This window comes from Prionailurus viverrinus, chromosome B2, assembly GCF_022837055.1.
Source record: "Prionailurus viverrinus isolate Anna chromosome B2, UM_Priviv_1.0, whole genome shotgun sequence".
NCBI classification, from domain to species: Eukaryota; Metazoa; Chordata; class Mammalia; order Carnivora; family Felidae; genus Prionailurus; species Prionailurus viverrinus.
In genome coordinates, this window is record NC_062565.1 from 32,025,971 (window position 1) to 32,047,144 (window position 21,174).

The following is a 21,174-nucleotide window of genomic DNA, read 5'->3' on the forward strand; positions in this document are numbered from 1 at the left end:
CCATACTGTTTTTGATTACTTTGTAATATATTTTGACATTAAGGCCTCTCTCCCACGGGGCTGCGGGGGGTCCCTTTTCTCCTCGGCCAGGTCTGGAGGGCAAGATCAGCCCTTGAAGATCATTGTCAGGACTGCCACAAGCTGGCAGCCTTGTTTTCCTGCCTCAGACATCTGTGGTTGCTGGGAGCTCTCACTTGGTCTATACCAGGCATGCCAACCCCATACCCAGACTAGGGTCTGAAGTGGCAACACTGGTCATGGGGGCCTACAGCTCTCCTCAGATAGTGCTAGGTTCTCATGGGCTGAACCTGGCCTGTGTTGCCCCAAAAGTAGCTTGGCCCCTTGTCTGCCCCATAGGCAACACCTAACAAACACCTAAACAGGTAGTGATCTACAACAAAGATCCCTGTGAGGGAGTGGGGCCTCTCACCTCCTGCTCTCCTACTAAACAACTGCTTTGGCCCCAGGGGATATTATTGGGAGAGGAGAGGGTGCCCACAAGTGAGGACTTCTGTTGTAGAAGGGGCATCTGAGGCCACCTAACTCAGAAAGGATCACCATTTTTCCCTATGTGGATTAGCTTGGGTGCCAGCCAGGCCACTCCATCCACCCACTCAGAGCTGTGTCTCCTGCCATAGGGTCCTGTACAGGATTGTGAGAAGCGGGGTGGTGAGGAAGAGCCCTGAGTGAGTGCTGAAGAATAAGGAGCAACACAAGCATCAGGGCAAGGAGGTCAGACCTGGCACTCAGTACACAGGCCATAAGCACGAGCGCCACTTGCAAGCAGTTGCCTCTAATCGGACAGCTTGGGCTCCACACAGTTGCAAGTGAGAAGTTTTATGTGTTGAAGTGCCTACTTCATCAACTAACAAAATAATGTTTTAGAAAAGTTTTCAAGCTCTAACAGTTTTCTTCACTAACAAAAGTTCTGAAAGCATCTTACTGTGTTCTAAAAGCAATAAACCACTTTCTGTGGAAAAAAAATTAGGAAATGTGATGCCTCCAGATTTGTTCTTGCTCAGATTTGTTTTGGCTATTTCGGGTCTTCTGTGTTTCCTGTGATTAAGATTTTTTTTTTATTTCTATAAAGAATTCCATTGGGATTTTGACAGGAATTGCATTGAATCTAAATCACCTTGAGCAGTGTGGACATTTTAACAATATCCTTCCAGTCCATGAGTACTGAGGTCTTTTCATTTATTTGTGTCTATTTGGATTTCCTTCACCAATGTTTTATAATTTTTGGTGTACAAATTTTTCATCTTTTTGGTTAAGTTTATTCCTAGGTATTTTAGTTTTCTTTTGTTGCCATGTGATTGTTTCCTTAATTTTCTTTTCAGATAGTTCTTGTTAGTATATACAAACACCACTGATTTTCATATGTTGATTTTGTGTCCTGGAACTTTACTAGATTTGTTTATTAGTTCTAACAGTTTTGTTGTTGTTTAATCCTTGGAGTTTTCTACATATATAATCATGTCATCTACAAACAAAGATAAATTCAGTTCTTCCTTTCTGTTTTGGATGCCTTTCATTTCTTTTTCTTGTCTAATTGCTCTGGCTAGGATTTCCAGTACTATGTTGAAGAGAAGTGGCAAGAGTGGGCATTGTTTCCTTATACCAGATCTTAAAAGATTTCAGGGGTTCCTCATTGATTATGGGGTAGGTTGTGGGCTTTTAATATATGGCCTTTTTTGTGTTGAGGTAAGTTCCTCTACCTTTATTTTGTTGATAGCGTTTATCCCAAATGGATGTTGTCAAATGCTTTTTCTGTGTCTATTCATCTATCATGTGATAATTGTGTTTACCTTTCATTCTTTTTTTAATGTTTATCTTTGAGAGAGAGAGACAGAAAGAGTGTGTGTGAAGGAGGGGCAGAGAGAGAGGAAGACACAGAATCTGAAGCAGGCTCCAGGCTCTGAGCTGTCAGCACAGAGCCCAACACAGACTGTGAGATCATGACCTGAGCCAAAGTCGGACGCTTAACCAACTGAGCCACCCAGACACCCCTCTTTCATTCTGTTAATATGGTGTGTCACATTGATTGATTTGCCAATATTGAACCATCTTTCCATCCCACAGATAAATCCCACTTGGTCATGGTGCGTAATCCTTTTAATGTGCTGTTGAATTGGTTTACTAATATTCTATTGAGAATTTTAACATCTGTGTTCATTAGGCATACTGGCCTGTGGTTTTCTTTTCTTGCGTTGTCTTCATCTGAATTTGGTATCAGGGTGATGCTGGGCTCATAAGTGGTTTGGAAATGTTCCCTCCTCTATTTTTTGGAAGAGCTTAAGAAGGATTGGTACTAATTCTTCTTTGAGTGTTTGATAAAATTCACCCATGAAGCCATCTGGTCCCAGGCTTTTCTTTGTTGGGAGGTTTTTAATTATTACTTCAGTTTTCTAATTTTTTATTGGTCTTTTCAGGCTTTATTTCTTCTTGATTCTATCTTGTTATTATCTAGGAGATTTTCCATTTCTTCCAGCCTACCCGATTTTTTGGCATATAATTGTTCATAAAGTTCCCTATGATCTTGTTTATTTCTATGGCATCCATTTAATGTTTCCTCTTTCACTTCTGATTTTATTTATTTCAGTCTTTTCTCTTTTTTCTTAGTCTACTAAGAGCTTATCCATTTTTTTAATCTTTTCAAAAAACCAACTCTCAGTTTTGTTGATACCATCTATTCTTCTATTCTCTATTTGGTTTGTTTCTGCTCTAATCTTTATTTCTTTCTTTCTGCTAACTTGGAGTTTAGTTTGTTTTTTTCTAGTTCCTTGAGGTGTAAACTTAGGTTGTTTACTTGAGATCTTACTTCTCCTTTTTTTCTTTTTTCTTTTTCTTTTTTTCGCTAAAAATTTCCTTCTTAGTACTACTTTTGCTGCATCCCATAAGTTTTAGTATGTTGTGTTTTTATTTTCCTTTTCTCAAGATATTTTTTTTTAATTCCCTTCGGCCAACTGTTGAAGAATATGGTCTTTAATTTCCACATATTTGTGAATGTTCCCATTTTCTCACTGTTACTGAGTTCTAATTTCATTCCATCATGATTGCAAAAGATACTTGATATGATTTTGATCTTCTTAAATCTGTTAAAACTTATTTTTTGACCTAATATGTGGTTTATCCTGGAGAATGTTTTGTGTATGCTTGAGAAGAATATATATTCTTATGCTGTTGGGTGGAAAATACTGTGTGTATGTTTTAAGTCCATTTATTCTATAGTGTTGTTTAACTCCACTGTTTATTTATTGATTTTCTGTCTGGAAGTTCTACCCATTGAAAATGTATTGAAGTCTCCTATTATTATTGTATTGCCATCAATTTCTCCTTTCAGATCTGTCAGTATTTGTTATATATACTTAGGTGCTCTGATGCTGGGTGCATTTATATTCACATATCTTCCTATTGAACTGGCCCTTTTATCTTAATGTAATGACCTTCTTTGTCTCTAAAGACAGTTTTTTACTTAAAGTCTATTTTGTCTGATATATTTATGGCCATCCTTATTTTCTTTTGGTTATTATTTGCACAGAATATCTTCTTTTCATTCCTTCATTTCAGCTTATGTGTATCTTTAAATCTAGAGTAAGTTTTTTATAGACAGTATATAGTTGGATCTTGGATTTTTTATGTATGTCTTTTCATTGGGGACTTAAGCGATTTGCATTTACAGTAACTTTTGATTGGGAAGGATTTTTTTTAATTTTTATTTATTTATTTATTTTGAGAGAGACAGAGACAGCACATGTGGGGGAGTGCAAGAGAGAGAATACCAACTGCAGCAGAGAGAGAGGGCAAGAGAGAGAATACCAAGTGCAGGGCTCAAACCCACTAACTGTGAGATCATGATGTGAACCAAAACTAAGAGTCTGATGCTTAACTGACTGAGCCACCCAGGCACCCCAGGAAGGATTTAAATATTGCCATTTTGTTAACTGTTTTCTGTTCATCTTATAGTTCTTTGTTCCTCTTTGTCTTTTGTGTTCATTTTTTAAATATACTATTGATTGGTTTTAATTCTTTTCTCTTTTGTGTGGCTTCTGTAGGTATTCTCTTTGTAGTTACAATGGGCTTATACAAAATATCTTCTAGTTATAACACTCTGTTTTAAGCTGTTTTAAGGTGACAACTCATCTTCACTTGCATACAAGTACTCTACACTTTTACCTCTCCCCTTACCTCCACATTAGATGTTATTGATGTCACAATTTACATCTATTTGTTTTATATCCATTAATATGATTTTAGTTATAGTTATGTACAATGCTTTTGTCTCTTAACTTTTATACTAGAATTAAAAGTGATTTGCTCACCACTGTTACATATTTACCCATGTTACACCTTTACCAATGTGTTTCATACTTTATTAAGTTATCATTTTGCTGTTAGCATCCTTTCATTTCACCTCCTTCTAACATTTTTTATAAGGCAGATCTAGTGATGAACTCCCTCAGCATTTGTTTATCTGAGAAAGTCTTTATCTTCCCTTAGTTTTTGAAGGACAGTTTTTCTGGATTTGGCATTCTTGGTTGGCAGGGTTTGTTTTCTTTCAGCACTTTAAATATCTCATCCCACTCTTTTTGGCCTGCAATGTTTCTTCTGAAAAACCTACTGATAATTTCATTGAAGTCACTTTTTTCCTGCTGCTTTCCAAATTCTCTCTTTGTATTTGACTTGGATAATTTAATTATAATGGGCCTCAGTGTGGGTTTCTTTGGGTTCATCTTTAATATTCTTTAGGCTTCTTGGATCTGAATGCCTATTTCCTTCCCCAGATTGAAATTTTCAGCATTATTTCTTTGAATAAACTTTCTGCCTCTCTCTTCCTCTCCCTCTCTCTCTCTCCCTCTCTCCCTTTCCTCCTCCTCCGCCTCTTCTTCTTCTTCTTCTTCTTCTTCTTCTTCTTCTTCTCTTTGTCTTCATCTTCATCTTTGTCTTCTCCTCCTCCTCCTCCTCCTCTTCCTTCTCCTCCTCCTCCTCTCCTCCCCTCCTCCTCTTCCTCCATCTTATTCCTCTGGGATTTCCATAATATGTGTATTGGTACATTTGATGACGTCTAAAGTCCCTTAAGCTATCTTCACTCTTTCCATTACTTTTTCTTTTGACTCCTCTGACTAGATGATTTCCACTGACCTATTTTCAAGTTCATTGATCCTTTATTCTACTTGATCTAGTCTCCTATTGAACACCACTATTGAATTTTTCAGTTCAGTTATTATATTCTTTAGCTCTATGATTTGTATTTGGTACTTACCATTTTTTCTTTGCTGAAATTCTTACTTTGTTCATGCATTGCTCTCAACTTCAGTGAGCATCTTAATGACCAGGAAGGTCATTTGATTTTCTCCTTTTATTTTAATGTAATGAGGATCTTGAAAACCAGGTAATACTCCTGCTTTGTAGGAAGTGGGTTGCAGAAAGTCCTTTCATTGCATTGTGACTCTGAGGTACCTACTGGGAAAAGGGTCTTCAATTTCATCCCTTTAGTGAGTGTGGAAAATGAGTGTGACTTTGTTCCATTGATGAAGGAAGCCCAGAAAAATCTTATTTTTCATCAGGCTAAGACCCTATCTGTCGCCAAATTTTTCTTTCCTGATACTTAGAGGAAGAGAGATCAGCAACCTGAGATAACTTTTCTTCTTACCTCCATAGGATTCCTGATGTGACCCAAAGACCTGTATGTGCCCTGGAACAAGTATTTTTCTAAGTTTCCTCAGTCCCAGAGGCTGGTTCTTGGACAGACCTCAGCCTCCCAAGAGGATGAAACTAGTTTCTACAATTGTTCTCTTTAATTCCATGCACACTTTCTCTCAGGGGGGCCCTATCCAAGTTCCCTTTTTATAGTTCCATAGGTAATAAAAAGCCAGTGTTATTGTCTGTTTTCTCTTAAGAATATGCACACCAAATCATCTCTGCCATTGCTTTTATGAGGATATTGGTAAGCAGTAGGAGTTAATGAAGAGGTTCATTATTGTGTATACATAAGGCAAGAAGGAAAACATGGAAAGGGGATATCCTAACTATTGGGAAAGGCGACAAATTGGACATGGACCACCTCTGAATTCACACTCTATCTTTGCACTGTCCCATATTTATGTTTTCTACTTTCATCCCTGTAGATCTGAGACCATCCTTAGTTATTCAAGGATGAGCCCACAGTGAATTTTGTGTTATACAACCTATACTCATGCAGCACTGATTCAACATGATTGCCAAAAGCATATTTTACCATTACCATTCAGAAATCAAATTAAAATCAGAATTTTAAATTAGAAATATAATGTAATAAACTTAAGCCCTTTTCTTTGCATATCGTGATAAATAGTCCTTGACCAAACAAGGCTTAGCCTCTTTAATGCAACAACTTATCAAAGATACGGATTTATCCTTTAAATAAGTCTGTAATCATCAGATCGCCTAGGCCTCCTGTCCTAGTAATTCACGCGTGTTAAAATGCTCAAACCAATAGACACAGTTCTTTTTTTTAAACATAGACCTCCTTTTACAATCCAAAATGATTATGGGTTTTCTGTTTCATATGAAATTATCCTGAAGGTCAAGATAGGGTCTAAGTGTTCCTTCTTGCCTCAAATATGGAGTATTACCTCCTGAGGCACATACTGAGCTCTCAGAAGATCTCGGACACACCAAGGTGGAACCTCCTCTCTCCCTGGCTCCTTACAAGGGTCTCCGGCATCTTGTAAGCCCCCGGGCCCCTGCCCCCTCTCAGTTCCCACTGCCTGTTCCTCTCACGCTGCTCCCTTCCCATCATGCCCTGCATGGGACCAGCTTCTCCCATTTCTAAGAGAGGTGGAGGCTGAAAGTGCAGACCTGCGTGTTACTGACCCCGGAGTGCTTGCTGAGGTCTGTAGAAAGGATGGGATCATTCAGTGAGGAAGCCCAGGAAGACGGCCCCGGGCATGGTGAACCAACCGCCGACTCCTATAACCCGTTATGTGAGTGCATTGCTTCGTTTAATCCTCATAACTCAGGGATGAGGACACGGTTTTTCTTTTCCTTATCTACACTGTGATCCAGACAGCAAGGAGAAAATGAGGTAGTGCAGGGCAGGGCAGAGCGGAGCTCTGAATCCAGGTTTTATTTCCCTATCTGGTGGAGGGAGAGGAGGCGGAAGTGAAATGGCTCAGTGGGGCTCAGCCGACCAGAAAACACCAGCAGGGACATTCCGGTGTCTGGGACAAAGGCTAGAACTGACATGCCCCAGAAAGTCCCAGCCTGTGTGGGGTTCAAGGATAAGAGGAAAAAAACCAAAATGGAGACATCATAATCACTTTCCTGGGATCGATGGAAATAGCTTTGAAATTGATCCTTGAGTATTTTTTATTTGTAGTGACTTCTGTGAATGGATAATTTTCTTCATAATTTCGTGTTGATTTTTTGTATCATATAGGAATTCACTGATTGTTATTAAGTAATGATATATTTTACCCTTTCATTCCTTTGATATTTTTGGAAGTCTGATAATAATTTGATGGTTCCAGATATGTAATCAGAATGCAAAAATATTATTTTACTCCTAATTATTACTATTTTTATTTCTTCTTGAAATTTTTATCTTCTTTATATGAGATTTCTCTGATACTTTACCACTCTGTAAAATTAACTCTCTGCTTTGTAAAGTCTTTTTCTTTTATAAATTTGTCATTTTCTTGGGGCACCTGGTGGCTCAGTCCATTAAGCATCTGACTCTTGGTCTTGGTTTCGGCTCAGGTCATGCTCTCACAGTTCATGAGTTTGAGTCCATCAGACTCTGGGCTAACAGCACAGAACTCACTTCAGATCCTCTGTCTCCTTCTCTCTGAGCCTCCCCTACTCATGCTCTCCCTTTCTCTCTTTCTCTCAAAAAATAAATAAACCTTAAAAAAATTGTCATATTTTTATAAATTTGTGTAGAACTATAGTAAACACCTCTGGTACTTAATAACAAAATGATAGAACTTATATTGTTAAAATTGTTTTGTATTTATTCAACTATTTCTCTGTTTTGAATTAGCCTTACACTATAATAATGAACATTTTTTGATTCCTTACTATGTGCAAGGCTCTGTTTCAAGAGATTCACAAATACTGAATATTAGCCCAGTTAGATTTCCCAATAAACCAATGACATAGGCTCCTTAATAATCTCCATTCTACATGAGAGGAAACTAGTCACGATGGGTTTTAAAAAAATGAGGAACACATATCAGGAACCACATATAAATTTGTTTGTAGGGGATCATTTGGTGTTTAAAACTTCACTACCACCCCCCAAAAATATTGAAATGCAAAGAAAAGATGAACCCTGGGGTCTAACAGTAGGGAGTCCAATCCCTCTAGATCTTCAACACATTGTTTAGGATTTGCTCCATCCCAAAACACATCCAGGCAAGGGGGATGGTGTTCACCATGGAGGGGGAATGACATTCCTTGGGATCTGTTCCTAGGAAGAAAATATATAAAACAATCAAGACTTATGACTCAGCCAGTTGCTCAAAATGAGAATCTCTCTCCTTATGTTGTCTTCAGTGAATCTTACACTGTAAAGAATCATGTGCTTTACCGCAAACTTCTGTCTGGTGAGTGACAATTCCTGCTTATTGCTTCCTTTTTCAGAATCTGACCACAGCCAGGCAATACAGAAGGCTTCCCAGGCTCATCATCTCTAATATTTTAATATAGCATATGCTATATTAATATATTTTAGGAGTGAGGCTTATTGAGTGAGAGCTGCTCTGACTGCAAGCCTCTCAGCCCCTGTCCTTTCCCAGGCTCCAGGATGGTGGTCCTGAGGATCACTGGGGCCCCAGGGATGGCAACTTGATATCCTTGGTGATGCTGAGCTCCCCTTTGGTTCAGAGCAGAAACACCCCAGGTAAGTGCAGAGCTGCATTCTTGGAGAACCTGCCTCAGGGAAATGGCCTTGGGGGGCCTTCCATGTGGGCCCACTCCCTGAGAAAGGCTTTGGGGCTCTGATACCATGCAATGGCTGCTAGTCTCACCAGAGAGAGGAGGAAATCAGGGCATGCGTGTATGATACCTGGTGGTCTGGAGTGATTTTGAAGGGACAAGTGTCTCACAGAGGGGTCATCAAAATGGTATTTCAAAATCTATCAAAGATCAGAAAGGGGAAATTATGGTTAGTCTGAATTGTTAAAGATCTGAAGATCACTCGATAGAATCAGTGCACCAGGTAGAGGCCCCTTCCACAGAACCAGGCAGGAACCCTCATTCCATGACCAGTGATGGCCAGAGCAGCAGAGGAGGGTGATGAGGACAAGCTTTGGTTAAGCCCATAGGATACATGCTGCAACTGTCACCTCTGCATCTTCCCCCCCTCCACCCCTGCACCTTGTCCAGAACTCCCACATCCAGCACAGTAGGATAGGGCCAGAGAGGAAGTGAGAAACAGGAAATGGCATCCTTCTTAAGATGCCCCTTATGCATAATTTAATATTATAACTTCTAGGTTTCTGTATCAAATCCTCATAGCACCTCTGAATTTCTAGTTCCAATTCACCACCAAGAATAGAATGGTGAAACAGTTTATGTTAAAATTCTCCAACTGAAACACATACTCATCCATATTCCCATATTTTGCTCCAAGCCCACGGACCCAGCAGGCGATGTGACCTTAATTGACAATTGGGACTTGAACATCAGTAAACTGGCTAACAAACTGGGATCTAAAGTAAAGCCTGACAGGATGGGGCAGGTGTATCAGAGGACTAATGAGTACAGCATGATTTGGTATAAAAGAACATTGAGTCACAAAGAGCTTAACAACTTTATTATAGGAAACTCCTGCAAAACAGTGTGTCTACTGAAAGATGGGTCTTTTCTGATGCCTAGAGCAAGACAGGAGTGCTGAAGGCCAGAGTCGAGAAGTGGTCAGAATTCTGGGTGAAATAAAAGGGAGGTGATCAAAGGAGGTTAGCATCAGGATGGACACAATGAGAGGAATAGTTCAGGGCAAATCAGCCCCACAGTGACACCAACAATCTTGTGCCCTCTACCCCATGCTATAGGCTAGGGAAGTACATTCTCTAGATCTGACAGGCACAGAAACTGCAGTAACTACATCCATATTACAGGTCCAGGATATGTGCTCCTAGGGAATTGAAGATCTAGAGACTGGGGAAAGGCCTTAGAGTCTTAGAAGGCACCAGAGATGTCTAGCATATGCAGTATTTATTAGTCCTTAGGATTACTCTGAAAAGATGCTCTATAGGGAGGAGTCTATAGACCAGGGCCTATAGACCATCCTGTGTGGGAACCAAATTATCTCCTACATCAAATTTCAACATTTATTGAGTACTTCCTATATGTCAGGCCCTTTTCAGGTGCTAAGTGTGAGTAGAATCACAGACAGGAAGTAATTGGAGGGGTGTTTGGGGACATCAGTCATTGGTGCTGAGGAGGACAGAGATTCAGAGGCACTGGAGCTTTAAAGTAGATCTGATGTTGGGGACTCCCCTATGTCTTCTGCCACATAAAGATTGTCCCCTGTAGTAGGGCAAACATAGTGGGGTTAGGATTCCCAGTTTGGCATCGAATTCTCCATCCCTTTATGCCTGTCTCTTTCATTTTCTTTCTTCATCAGCACTTCAGGAGAAGGCGGTCTTCCCAGCAGATGTTGCAGACCAGTGAGAAGTCAAAGGGCACCGTGAGGAGATGTCATTTCACTCTCCTGCTCTCGTCAGCCCACGTGCTCTGAAACTTCTGAGACAGTGAGGCCCAGCAACAAGATGATGAAAGTTGAAGGAGGTAGGAGTTGGGCTGCTCTTTAAAGGGTCACCAATAACCCTTCAATACTGGCCCAGTGGATACTTACCATACCTGCCAGATTATAAACACGTAACATCATTAGCTACTTCCTCCTTCCTGAAACTTCTGCTCCCTTGCCTTAGGCGATGAAATATTCTTCTAACTTTCCTGCCACTCTGCTTCTTTGAAGTCTCTCTGAACACTTCTCGTTCTTACATTTTATATAATGAAAATAAGATAGGCGGTACTGATGTACAAATCACAGGGTATCTAATTTTCACTCGTGCTACATGTCCAGTGTGCCAGGAGGGTAGCTCTGCTAATTGTAGTTGCTCAGGGAGATGGGTTGAGAGACCTTCTTCGACATCTGCCCCCATAAGTTCCCAAGCAGAGTAAAAGGCCCTAATGAATCATACACTGGCTTTTAATGATCCCTCCCAGAAATAACATGTCACTTCTCACATTTTGTTATCCAAAGTAAATCACACGGCTGTATCTAATTTCAAAAGAGTTGGAATCTTTGGCGGTAACAAAGTATTCAATAAGTACACATTAAATAAATAATATATTACTCACTTATACCAGACACCTGTATTGAGGACCTACTTTGTACAAGGAACTATGCTAGGCTTTGTGAGTAAAAGGAGCTTCCAGCTCCTAAAAGGTTTACAAATTACCTACTGACCTAAGGGCCTCTGGGGTGTTGGCAATGTTCTATTTCTTGACAAAAGTAGTAACTACATGGGTGTTTGCTTGATAATCATTGGCTGTGCCTTACTGTTTTGTGTATTTCTTACATATGTCTGCCGGTTCACAAGAAAAGGTTTTAAAAAGAGAGGCAAAGGAGAATATTTGTAATTTGAGGCAAAAACAAGAAATCAATAAATCGAGCAGAAAAATTGAGTTTTAAGAATGATTGGAATAAAGAATATTTACATGAAACAACTATTGTCATGTCCACAACTGGAGAATAATTAATAAAGAAGAGGCCCAACAGAGGAATGCTCTCAAGGGCAATATGAAAAATTAAACAATAGGAAATATAAAAGAAAAGCTATGAGACATGAAGGATAGAAACTAACATTCTGGCATTTGGATAATTAGACACCTAGAAAGTGGGGAAAATAGTAAAAAGAGATGAAAAGATTTCCAGGCTTTATAGAAAGATGAAATAGCTTTGACATGGTGCATTGATGACAAATAGATTTTTTAAAAACATCTCTTTTAAAAACATATCTAATAACATTATAAGAAAATTGTAAGAACTTCAAAGACAAAAAGAAAATTCTCAACATTTGCAGAGAGAGCAGTTGCACCTATAAAAGAACAAGAGCAGGGGTGCCTGGGTGGCTCAGTCAGTTAAGCATCTGACTTTGGCTCAGGTCATGATCTCACAGTCTGTGGGTTGAGCCCTGTGTCAGGCTCTGTGCTGACAGCTCAGAGCCTGGAACCTGCTTCAGATTCTGTGTCCCTCTCTCACTCTGCCCCTTCCCCACTCATGCTGTGTCTGTCTGTCTGTCTCTGTCTCAAGAATAAACATTTAAAACAATTTTTTTAAAAAAGTAGTGCCTAGGAGAAAATGTCTAGGTTTTAAACAAACCTTATCAGGAAAGGAAGCCTGAAAACAAATGTGCTAATCATTTCCATTAAGAGAATGGAAAAGTAGAAAGACAGCAAAAGAAAAAAAAATGTAAATGATAGAGACATGGGCAGAATTCAGTGAGCTAGAAAACCAAAAATAGGGAAGATAAACAAAATCAAAATTTGATTCAATGGAAGGTTTAAAGAGGTTGATAGATCCATCTGGCAACACTCTTAAGGAAAATGTAGGTGATTCACAATGAAAAGGAGAAACACAGACATTTTTAACTGAAAAAGGCTTGTTATGAGCAATTCTATTCCAATAAATCTGAAAATTTAGATTAGATGGATACATTTCTAGAACAACACAAAGGTCAAAACTACAGGAAGGAATAGGAACCTGAAAAATAGAGTAATGAGCATCAAAGACAGGCTTGGGAAGCAAAGACTACTTTGCCCTGTCCTAATGTGCCAGCTAGGGCATTTCAAAAACAAATCGTTCCTCTCTTATACATGCTGTTCTGGAACACAGAAAAGGAGCAAAAGCTTTCTAAATCATTTTCTGGGGCTGGTGCATCTTTATTCTCAGAGCCAGCTATTTTCTCGTAGTACATGAGAAGAAAATTATGGATTAATGTCAGCCTTGTCACTGAATTCAACAATGTATTACAAACATGATTCATTTCGATCAAATAAGGTTTATCCTAGGATAGTGTTAAGTCCCTGACCATTAGCTTATTTTATTGTAATGTAAGTGCCGGACATTAAGCTTTTGATTGCCAAGGCATCCATCTCAAACACATCCATTGAAAAGACAAGGGTGGCCTGATACACAACTAGATAAAGAGCCAGGTGGCCCCTGCCTGATGAAGTTCCCCTTTTAGAAAGCCCAGGGTGACCTAGATAACCACTTGAGTGACCCTGCTCTTCTCTTCCTGCACTTTTTTTTTTAATTTTTTAATGTTTATTTTTGAGAGAGAGAGAGTCAGAGACAGAGAGATAGAGTGTGAGTGGGGGAGGGGCAGAGAGAGACAGGAAGACACAGAATCCGAAGCTCCAGGCTCCCAGCTGTCAGCACAGAGCCCCATGTGGGCCTCAAACCCACAAACTGCGAGATCATGACCTGAGCTGAAGCTGGAGGCTTAACCAACTGAACTACCCAAGCACCCCTGCCTTCCTGCACTTTAATTCCAGCTCTTATGTTTTAAATTCACCAACAAAGAGTGACCCTGTGAAATCAGAGGCACCCCTTCCTCAACCCCAAAAATGACAGATCCCCAGGTGTCTCCCTCCCCCCACACCTCACTTTGTGGCTCTGGGCATGCCAAGTGCCTTCCGGGACTTGTGAGTAATAAATTAATAAACCTTGTTTTTTTCAAAGTTCCCTAATGGTCGTTGCTGAGGATTGTCTTGCAGTCATAAGAACCACAAGGGCCAATCGGGCCACAACATTGGCTCCTGTCACTACAAGTAGTAGGGACCCAAGCGAGTGCCCCTAGGCATTCCTAGCTGATCACCATCATTACTTTATATCAGTAGGCTGCGATCACACAAAATACCTAGGAATGCAGTGAAGTTTCAATGTCAGAAAATCTATAATATGACCCAAAAAGTCAATAAACCAAAGAATAACATTCATATTAACTTCAAATGAATTCAACTCAATACTTGCATAAACAGAATTTGATCAATTTTACCACATGGCAAGGATTATAAACCAAAAATCTATAGCAAATATATCTATGGAGAAATTAAATCCATTCGTTTTAAGATTATGCAAAAGGTAGGATATCCTTTATTATTACAAATGTTTAACATAGTATTGAAGGTTCTAGACATCACTTCGACAACAAAAGAAAATCAAGGCTATGAAGATTGTAAGGGAGAGAGAAAATGGCCATAGATGATATAATCTACATATTGCATAAGACGGAGCTCTGGAACCCCAATGCCCGAGTCCAAATCCAGACTCTGTACCTTTCAAGCTGTGTGACCTTGGACAGATTCCTTCACCCTCCTCGTGTCTGCTTCCCGCTCTGATGGGGAAATAATGGTATCAACCTCCAAACATAAATGAATACATAAGAAGCCTATAGAATAGAGCTTAGTAAATAGTAAGCAACTCAACTAATGTTCTTTATCATTGTATTATTTTAATCTAGGTCAGTGATTCTGAAATGCGAAGTTCTCAAAGAACCCCTGTTGAAGTGTTTGTCCTTCCTGCCCACTACCCATACCATGTTGCCTCCTCTTTTGCACTGTGCCCCTAGTACCCCCAGCTCTGGGATAACTCACAGGGGCCCCTGCACCCAGGGATGTTGTCGAGCCTCCTGGTCTTCAGGATGATGGTGCCAGTGATGATGCCTGCCACACCCACCACCAGGCCCAGGGCACAGACCACAGTCTCCATTGTCTCAGGCACCTCCATAGGCTCCTGGGCCTCTGGGGCACAAAGGAAAAACAAGAGTTAGAAAGTGCAGAGAGCAGGAGCTGGCCTCAGGTTTGGGGGTATAAAGAGTTAGAAAAAATGAGATCACCGGTGAGATTTGGATAAAGTAGCAATAAAACACATGGGATTAAGAAAAGCAGGTGCTGTGGAAAGATGGGTCCTGGAAATAGAGAGGGTGTCAGGACAGTGCTGGCAAAAGGAGGGGGCTCCACACCCCAGTGCTGAAGGAGCGGCTGGTCCAGGCCCCAGTGCTCCACCTTGCAGTCATAGACATCTTCAGCCGTGGGAATGAAGGTCAGGTAGTGGAACTTGTGGAACCTGAATTCTGTGCTAGGCAGGAAGATGCTCTCGGCCACACCTTTGGTGACCGTCTGCCCATTGCACAGCCATGTGACATTGAGCACAGGTGGGAAGGACTTGTCCACATGGCAGATGAGGGTGTTGGGCTGTCCAAGCTCCACAGGCTCCTTGGGAAACACGGCCACCTCAGGTGGCTCTGAGAAAGGACAGAACCTGGTGAATCTGCTGCCTTTGGCTGTATCTCAAAGGACCCCACCACCCCACCACCTATATTCTCCAGGTTAGGGGCCACCTCCCTCAGGCTGACCCTTTGCCCCCCACAGGCTTCCAGGTCAAAGTCATAGCTTCTCATACTCCTGACTGGCCTTCTTTTTCTTGAATAAGAAGAAAATGTCTCCTTCGATGACATAACCACCCAGCTTTGTGAACTGAATACTGTTCACTCACAGGGAGAGAGAGGTTCATTCATGAGTGGACATCTAGGTCTCCTATTCTCTATGCAGCAGATGGGCTCTCCCATCCCTGCAGTTGGGTAGTAGAGAAATAAGCAAGAGCAAGCAGTACCATTTGTGGCCCTGGTGTGGTTGGACTGTTGGATCAGAGTGTTCAGGTTCTTCTTTGCCGTGGCAATGTCAGCAATACCCCTCCAAGCATCAAAGTTGAAGGCACGAATAAACTCTGGCAGATGCCAGATGGTCTCCTTCTTATCCAGATCCACATAGAACTGCTCATCCTCATCAAACTAAAACATGTACTCTCCAGAAGGTCTGTGTGTCTGGACAAACTGGACATACGTTGACATGTGGCCCACTGCATGAAGAGGAAGAAGGGAGATTGAAGAACAGGTGACTATGTAAGAAAGTAAACAGAACACAGGAAGCAAGGAGATAAGGACATAGTAATAACATGAATGAAGAACACAGAAAATGAGAAATGCAAACTGAAAGAAAAGAAATGGGAAGAAACAATGAGATATATGACTTACTGAAAATTCAGGTTGTTTCCCTTTATTCCAGAAAATTTAAGCATGCATCACTCCAGTACAAGAATAATCACAATGAACACAATAATAAGGTAATATTTATGGAGAACTTACTATGCATTCAATTTATTCTTTGCAATTTCATACCCCCAGGTAAAGCATTCTTTTGCATATTAGGGACCTGCCCACAGAAGTTAAATAACTAGCCCAAGGTAGCACAATTCATGCTGAAAGGAAGATGGAATCATCCTCTCCATCCACACCCACAACATCTCAGAAGCCTTGCAGAAAAAGACATATCAAGTTAATGATAAAGTCACAAAGTGGAGTGGGAGAAAGGGGAGAGTGGAATAAAAATCTTCTGGAGTGGAAAATTTTTTAAATTGTGAAGGAAATGAAAAGACGTCCAGAGTCTTGGTGCTACTTACAGACTTCTAGTTACTGTTTTAGCTTTACATGATGGTAGATCATGTAACCTTGTCCACAACACCTTCATTTAAGGCATTTTAAATTTTCAAGTATTATCATTCACACAGCATTCACAACTTTTCTTGTTGACTTTATGTTTTTAAGGGTAGTTTCCACTGGAAATAATAGTTGTTGCGTTTGAAACACCTATGGCATAGCATCTTAGTTTTACCTGATGTGTAAGAAACAACAAAAAGTTATACAATAACAAAAAATCTATTGGTATTACAGTAAAACAATAAAAATGAGACAGTTTTGGGCTAAGAAAAGGAATTAGGAGGAAGTGACGCTCCAGGGCTCACTGGTCTAGCATCCAAATCAAAGATTCAAAGATTATCCCTGCAGCTCCAACACAAGAACTAATCCTCTCCTTGGATGCTTCTAGTGACAGGATTCATTGTCTCATGCAAATGCTTGGGGACATCCACTGAATTTAGTGACTACAAAATCCTCACCTACAGAAAAGAAGATAAAAGAAAAAGAAAGAAGAAAACATACAGGGAACAGACATGGCTACCCGGACATAGTTTGTTCATCCTAAAATATCTCATTTTATTGTTTTTGCAAAGTCTTAAAACTAAAGGTCTGTGCATTGTGAAGCAAATTATACTCTTACAGATGTTCACTTTCATTCAGTCAAAAAAAAGCCTTTAATGTGAACCTTGACTCTCTAGGCATTAAGGCTATAACTCAAAAGACATGGTCCTTGTCCTCAAGCTGTTTGAGATCGAAAGAATGAGAGAGACAAAGATGATTTGTATATATGTGGTCATCACTACTGCATTATCACAGGGTACATACAGGTGCTGCTTGGGAGCAAACGGAGAGCATTAAAATGAGATTGAAGTAAGGCTTCCTAGAGATGGTTTTTATGTGAGGTTAGCAGAGACAGAGAGAAGTGGTGTCTCTAGCAGGAGACGTAGGAGCAGAGAGGCATGGGACTTCTTGGAGGGTCGGAGGGTGTTACGGCAGCTCGGAGGATATGGAGAGCTTACTTTAGGACCTGCCTTGTATGATAATTGCAGGTGTTTGAATTTGATCCAGAGCCCCTGGAAAATCATTGAAGGGTCTTCAGAGAGTAACACAATTAGATTTGTACATGAAGGTGGCAGCTATAAGGATGATAGATTAGAGGAGGCTCGTTTGTAAGCAAGACCAGTAGGACTCTTCAGCAATCAGGTGGCAAGTGATGAGGGTGTAGATAGGGCAGTAACATGGGGTAAGAAGAAGAGAGGATGAATTTGAATGACAGTGAAGAGATGAGAAGCCACAAGACTCAGTAAGTACTGTGGTGGAAATAGGGATATGAAGGAGTCAAAAATATCCAAGCAACATGGAGAATTGTGGCATCAGTGACTGAAAAAGTAATGAAGGACAAGGAAGTGGTTGAGAGAAGAAAAAGTGTTCTTTGGGGGACATAATGAGTTTGAATTTCTGGGTGACCAAGTGGAGTTGATTTGAGAGCAGTTGAAATAATGGATGGAGGGGCGCCTGGGTGGCGCAGTCGGTTAAGCGTCCGACTTCAGCCAGGTCACGATCTCGCGGTCCGTGAGTTCGAGCCCCACGTCAGGCTCTGGGCTGATGGCTCGGAGCCTGGAGCCTGTTTCCGATTCTGTCTCCCTCTCTCTCTGCCCCTCCCCCGTTCATGCTCTGTCTCTCTCTGTCCCCCCAAAAATAAATAAACGTTGAAAAAAAAATTTAAAAAAAAAACATTAGCGTTAAAAAAAAAAAAGAAAGAAAGAAAGAATGGATGGATCTCAGGCTAGACTGGGCCGGTGACATAGACTAGGAGTCCTCATGGTAGGTGAAGTTAAAAGCTTGGATTGAGTCACCCAAGAAGTGTACAAAGTCATCATAGTAGGGTCGGAGTGTGTGGTCCTGCGTCCTGGCAACAAATATGGACATTCAAAAAAGAAGCTGGGGGCACCTGTCTGGCTCAGTTGAAAGAGCATGTGACTCTTGATCTCGGGGTCATGAGTTCAAGCCCCACGCTGGGTGTAGAAATCACTTGAATAAATGTTTTTAAAAAGAGGCTGTAAAGGAGACGACTAATGAGTGGGAAGAAAACAAGGAGGAAGTGTGCTCCTCAAGACAAAGAACAAGAGAAAAATTCCAGGAAGGAGGAAGTGGTCATGTCGCAAATATTACTAGTGACACAGGTAAGATCCACACAGAGAAGTGACCACTGGTTTTCATTGTAGGGAGACCACTAGTGGCCCCACTGAGAGCAGCATCAAATGTGAGGAGACAAAAGGGAGAATGCAGTGGGCTGAGGACTGAGTGAAGCAGGGGAAAGTCCAAAACAGGCATTGCAGACTCCAATTTCAAGAAGTTTACCTCTGAAATTTAAGAGAGACACACAGATTGTCCAGAAGACACAGAGCCATGGCTCTTCACTCATCCACACTGTGACATGGAGCTCATGAGACATGTTCTCTGCCTTTTAATTTCTAGGTTGAGAATAATAAATGCACTCCTGCAAAAGCTGTTGTGAAAATGAAATGAGAGTTGGCACTTGGTCAGGTTCAATAAACACTGGTTCTTGCTGCTGTCAGAAAGAAAAAAGCAGAACACCTCATACAAGAGGAAGAAGAAGGAAGGGGAGAAACAGGAGAGAAAACAGCACCTGTGGGCTACAAATCTCCTTATAGTCCACACCCTCTCTGGCCCACCAGAGCACTCACCCTTGATGGCCCCATTTCCATGGGGGCTCAGAAGGGCATCCAGGGAGATGACTCGCAGGATCATGACTTGGGTCTGGCACCTTATGTCTTCAAGGTGCATCTGCAGTGACCGCTGTGAACCAGCCTGTGAAGAGAGAATGAGGTAGTGCAGGGCAGGGCGGAGTTCTGAATCCAGGACTTACTTCCCTATCCCATTGAGGGAGAAGGTGTGGAGGTGAAACAGCTCAACCAGAAAATGTCAGAAGAGGCATCTCTGGCCAGGAAAGAAAATGATAGAACCACTGGGAGAGGAAGTGGGAGAGCTGTCAGGATGAAGATGGCCCGGAAACTCCCAACCTATGTGGGATTTGGGAATAAGAGAAAGAAAACTATGAAAGAGACATCATAACCATCTTCCTCTTCGCCTGGCTGGCTCAGTCAATAACAGCATGCTACTCTTAATCTCAGGGTTGTGAGTTCAAGCCCCACATTGGGCATGGATCCTACTTAAGGTCCCTCCACGGTGAACACCATCTCCCTTGCATGGACGTGTTCTGGGAGAGCACAAGTCCTAAGCAGTGTGTTAACCATTTAGAAGGTTAGACTGTCGATCCCAGAACTCAGAATTAGTCCTGGGAGCTGTACAGGCAGTCACTCAAGGTGTGTGGTGTGTATTTTCTCCTCTCAGCAGTCCTGTAGATCTTAGAAGTAAAAAGGGGATTGACTAAGGGTCTCTGGGTTATACCAGATAAGGCATGGAAGTAACTGTACCACTTTATACAAATTACTTGGCCTTTCTGGGCCACAGTTCCTTCATTTTTGAAATGGAGATGGTAGCACTTGTGTATCAGTAATTCTGTGAGGGTGACATGGGAGCATCCATATAAAATGCTTCAGAAAGTTACAGATCTGAGAGTTTTGAATAGACCAATGAAGTTATCAAAGACCATTCTTTTTTTTTTCAGTTCAACATATGTATATACTTTTGGTAACTTTTAAACACCAAATAATCCCAACAAACAATACAGATAGTTCCTGAAATATACTCCCCCAGAACACACAACCTAAAAAGACAATGACAAAACAAATACAATTTCCAACTAATGTATTAAGTCCTTAAATAAAGTGCTGCTAAACTGAATAAAAGCAGATAAAATTATTTAAGTTTTCTATTAGGAAATTGTTCCTGATACATTATAGCAAAGCATCAGGCCCTTTCTGCTACTTCCTGCCTTTATTTTATTTATTTATTTATTTTTTTAAATATTCTTTTTAATTTTTTTTTCAACGTTTTTTATTTATTTTTGGGACAGAGAGAGACAGAGCATGAACGGGGGAGGGACAGAGAGAGAGGGAGACACAGAATCGGAAACAGGCTCCAGGCTCTGAGCCATCAGCCCAGAGCCTGACGCGGGGCTCGAACTCACGGACCCCGCGAGATCGTGACCTGGCCGAAGTCGGACGCTTAACCGACTGCGCCACCCAGGCGCCCCTAGTGGGTTTTTAAAAAAGGCAGAAAGGGGCGCCTGGGTGGCGCAGTCGGTTAAGCGTTCGACTTCGGCCAGGTCACGATCTCGCGGGGTCCGTGAGTTCGAGCCCCGCGTCAGGCTCTGGGCTGATGGCTCAGAGCCTGGAGCCTGTTTCCGATTCTGTGTCTCCCTCTCTCTCTGTCCCTCCCCCGTTCATGCTCTGTCTCTCTCTGTCCCAAAAATAAATAAATGTTGAAAAAAAAAAATTAAAAAAAAAAAAAAAACCCACTGTGACTTACTGCTTCTCATGTAGAATGGAAATTATTATGTCATTGGTTTATTGTGAGATCTAATTGGGATGATACTCAGAATTTGTGAATCTCTTAAAACAAAGCCTTGCACGTAGTAAGGGATCAAGAAATGTTAATTATTACAATGCAGGACTAGTTCAGAACACATGAAATTCTTTTTTTTTTTTTTTTTTTT

At 41.1% G+C, this 21,174-nt stretch overlaps 2 protein-coding genes and 1 non-coding gene across 3 annotated transcripts in view; 2 read left to right on the top strand and 1 right to left on the bottom strand.

Annotated features, from left to right (window-relative positions):
* LOC125165820 (HLA class II histocompatibility antigen, DP beta 1 chain-like) overlaps nucleotides 1-21,174 on the top strand; it is a 50,839-nt gene that overhangs the window by 16,857 nt on the left and 12,808 nt on the right. The window contains 3 exon segments of the mRNA XM_047859192.1: nucleotides 639-827; nucleotides 8,781-8,884; nucleotides 10,613-10,776. Of these exon segments, the coding sequence (XP_047715148.1) occupies nucleotides 10,758-10,776 (19 nt within the window). The 5' untranslated portion in view covers nucleotides 639-827; nucleotides 8,781-8,884; nucleotides 10,613-10,757.
* LOC125166939 (small Cajal body-specific RNA 20) lies at nucleotides 43-173 on the top strand. Its single transcript, XR_007152638.1, has one exon. It is a non-coding gene; the product is annotated as a small Cajal body-specific RNA 20 (non-coding RNA).
* LOC125165821 (HLA class II histocompatibility antigen, DP alpha 1 chain) overlaps nucleotides 13,665-21,174 on the bottom strand; it is a 30,177-nt gene continuing 22,667 nt past the window's right edge. Inside the window, 4 exon segments of the mRNA XM_047859193.1 lie at nucleotides 13,665-14,799; nucleotides 15,021-15,302; nucleotides 15,671-15,916; nucleotides 19,241-19,364. Coding sequence (XP_047715149.1) covers nucleotides 14,624-14,799; nucleotides 15,021-15,302; nucleotides 15,671-15,916; nucleotides 19,241-19,364 — 828 coding nt within the window. The 3' untranslated portion in view covers nucleotides 13,665-14,623.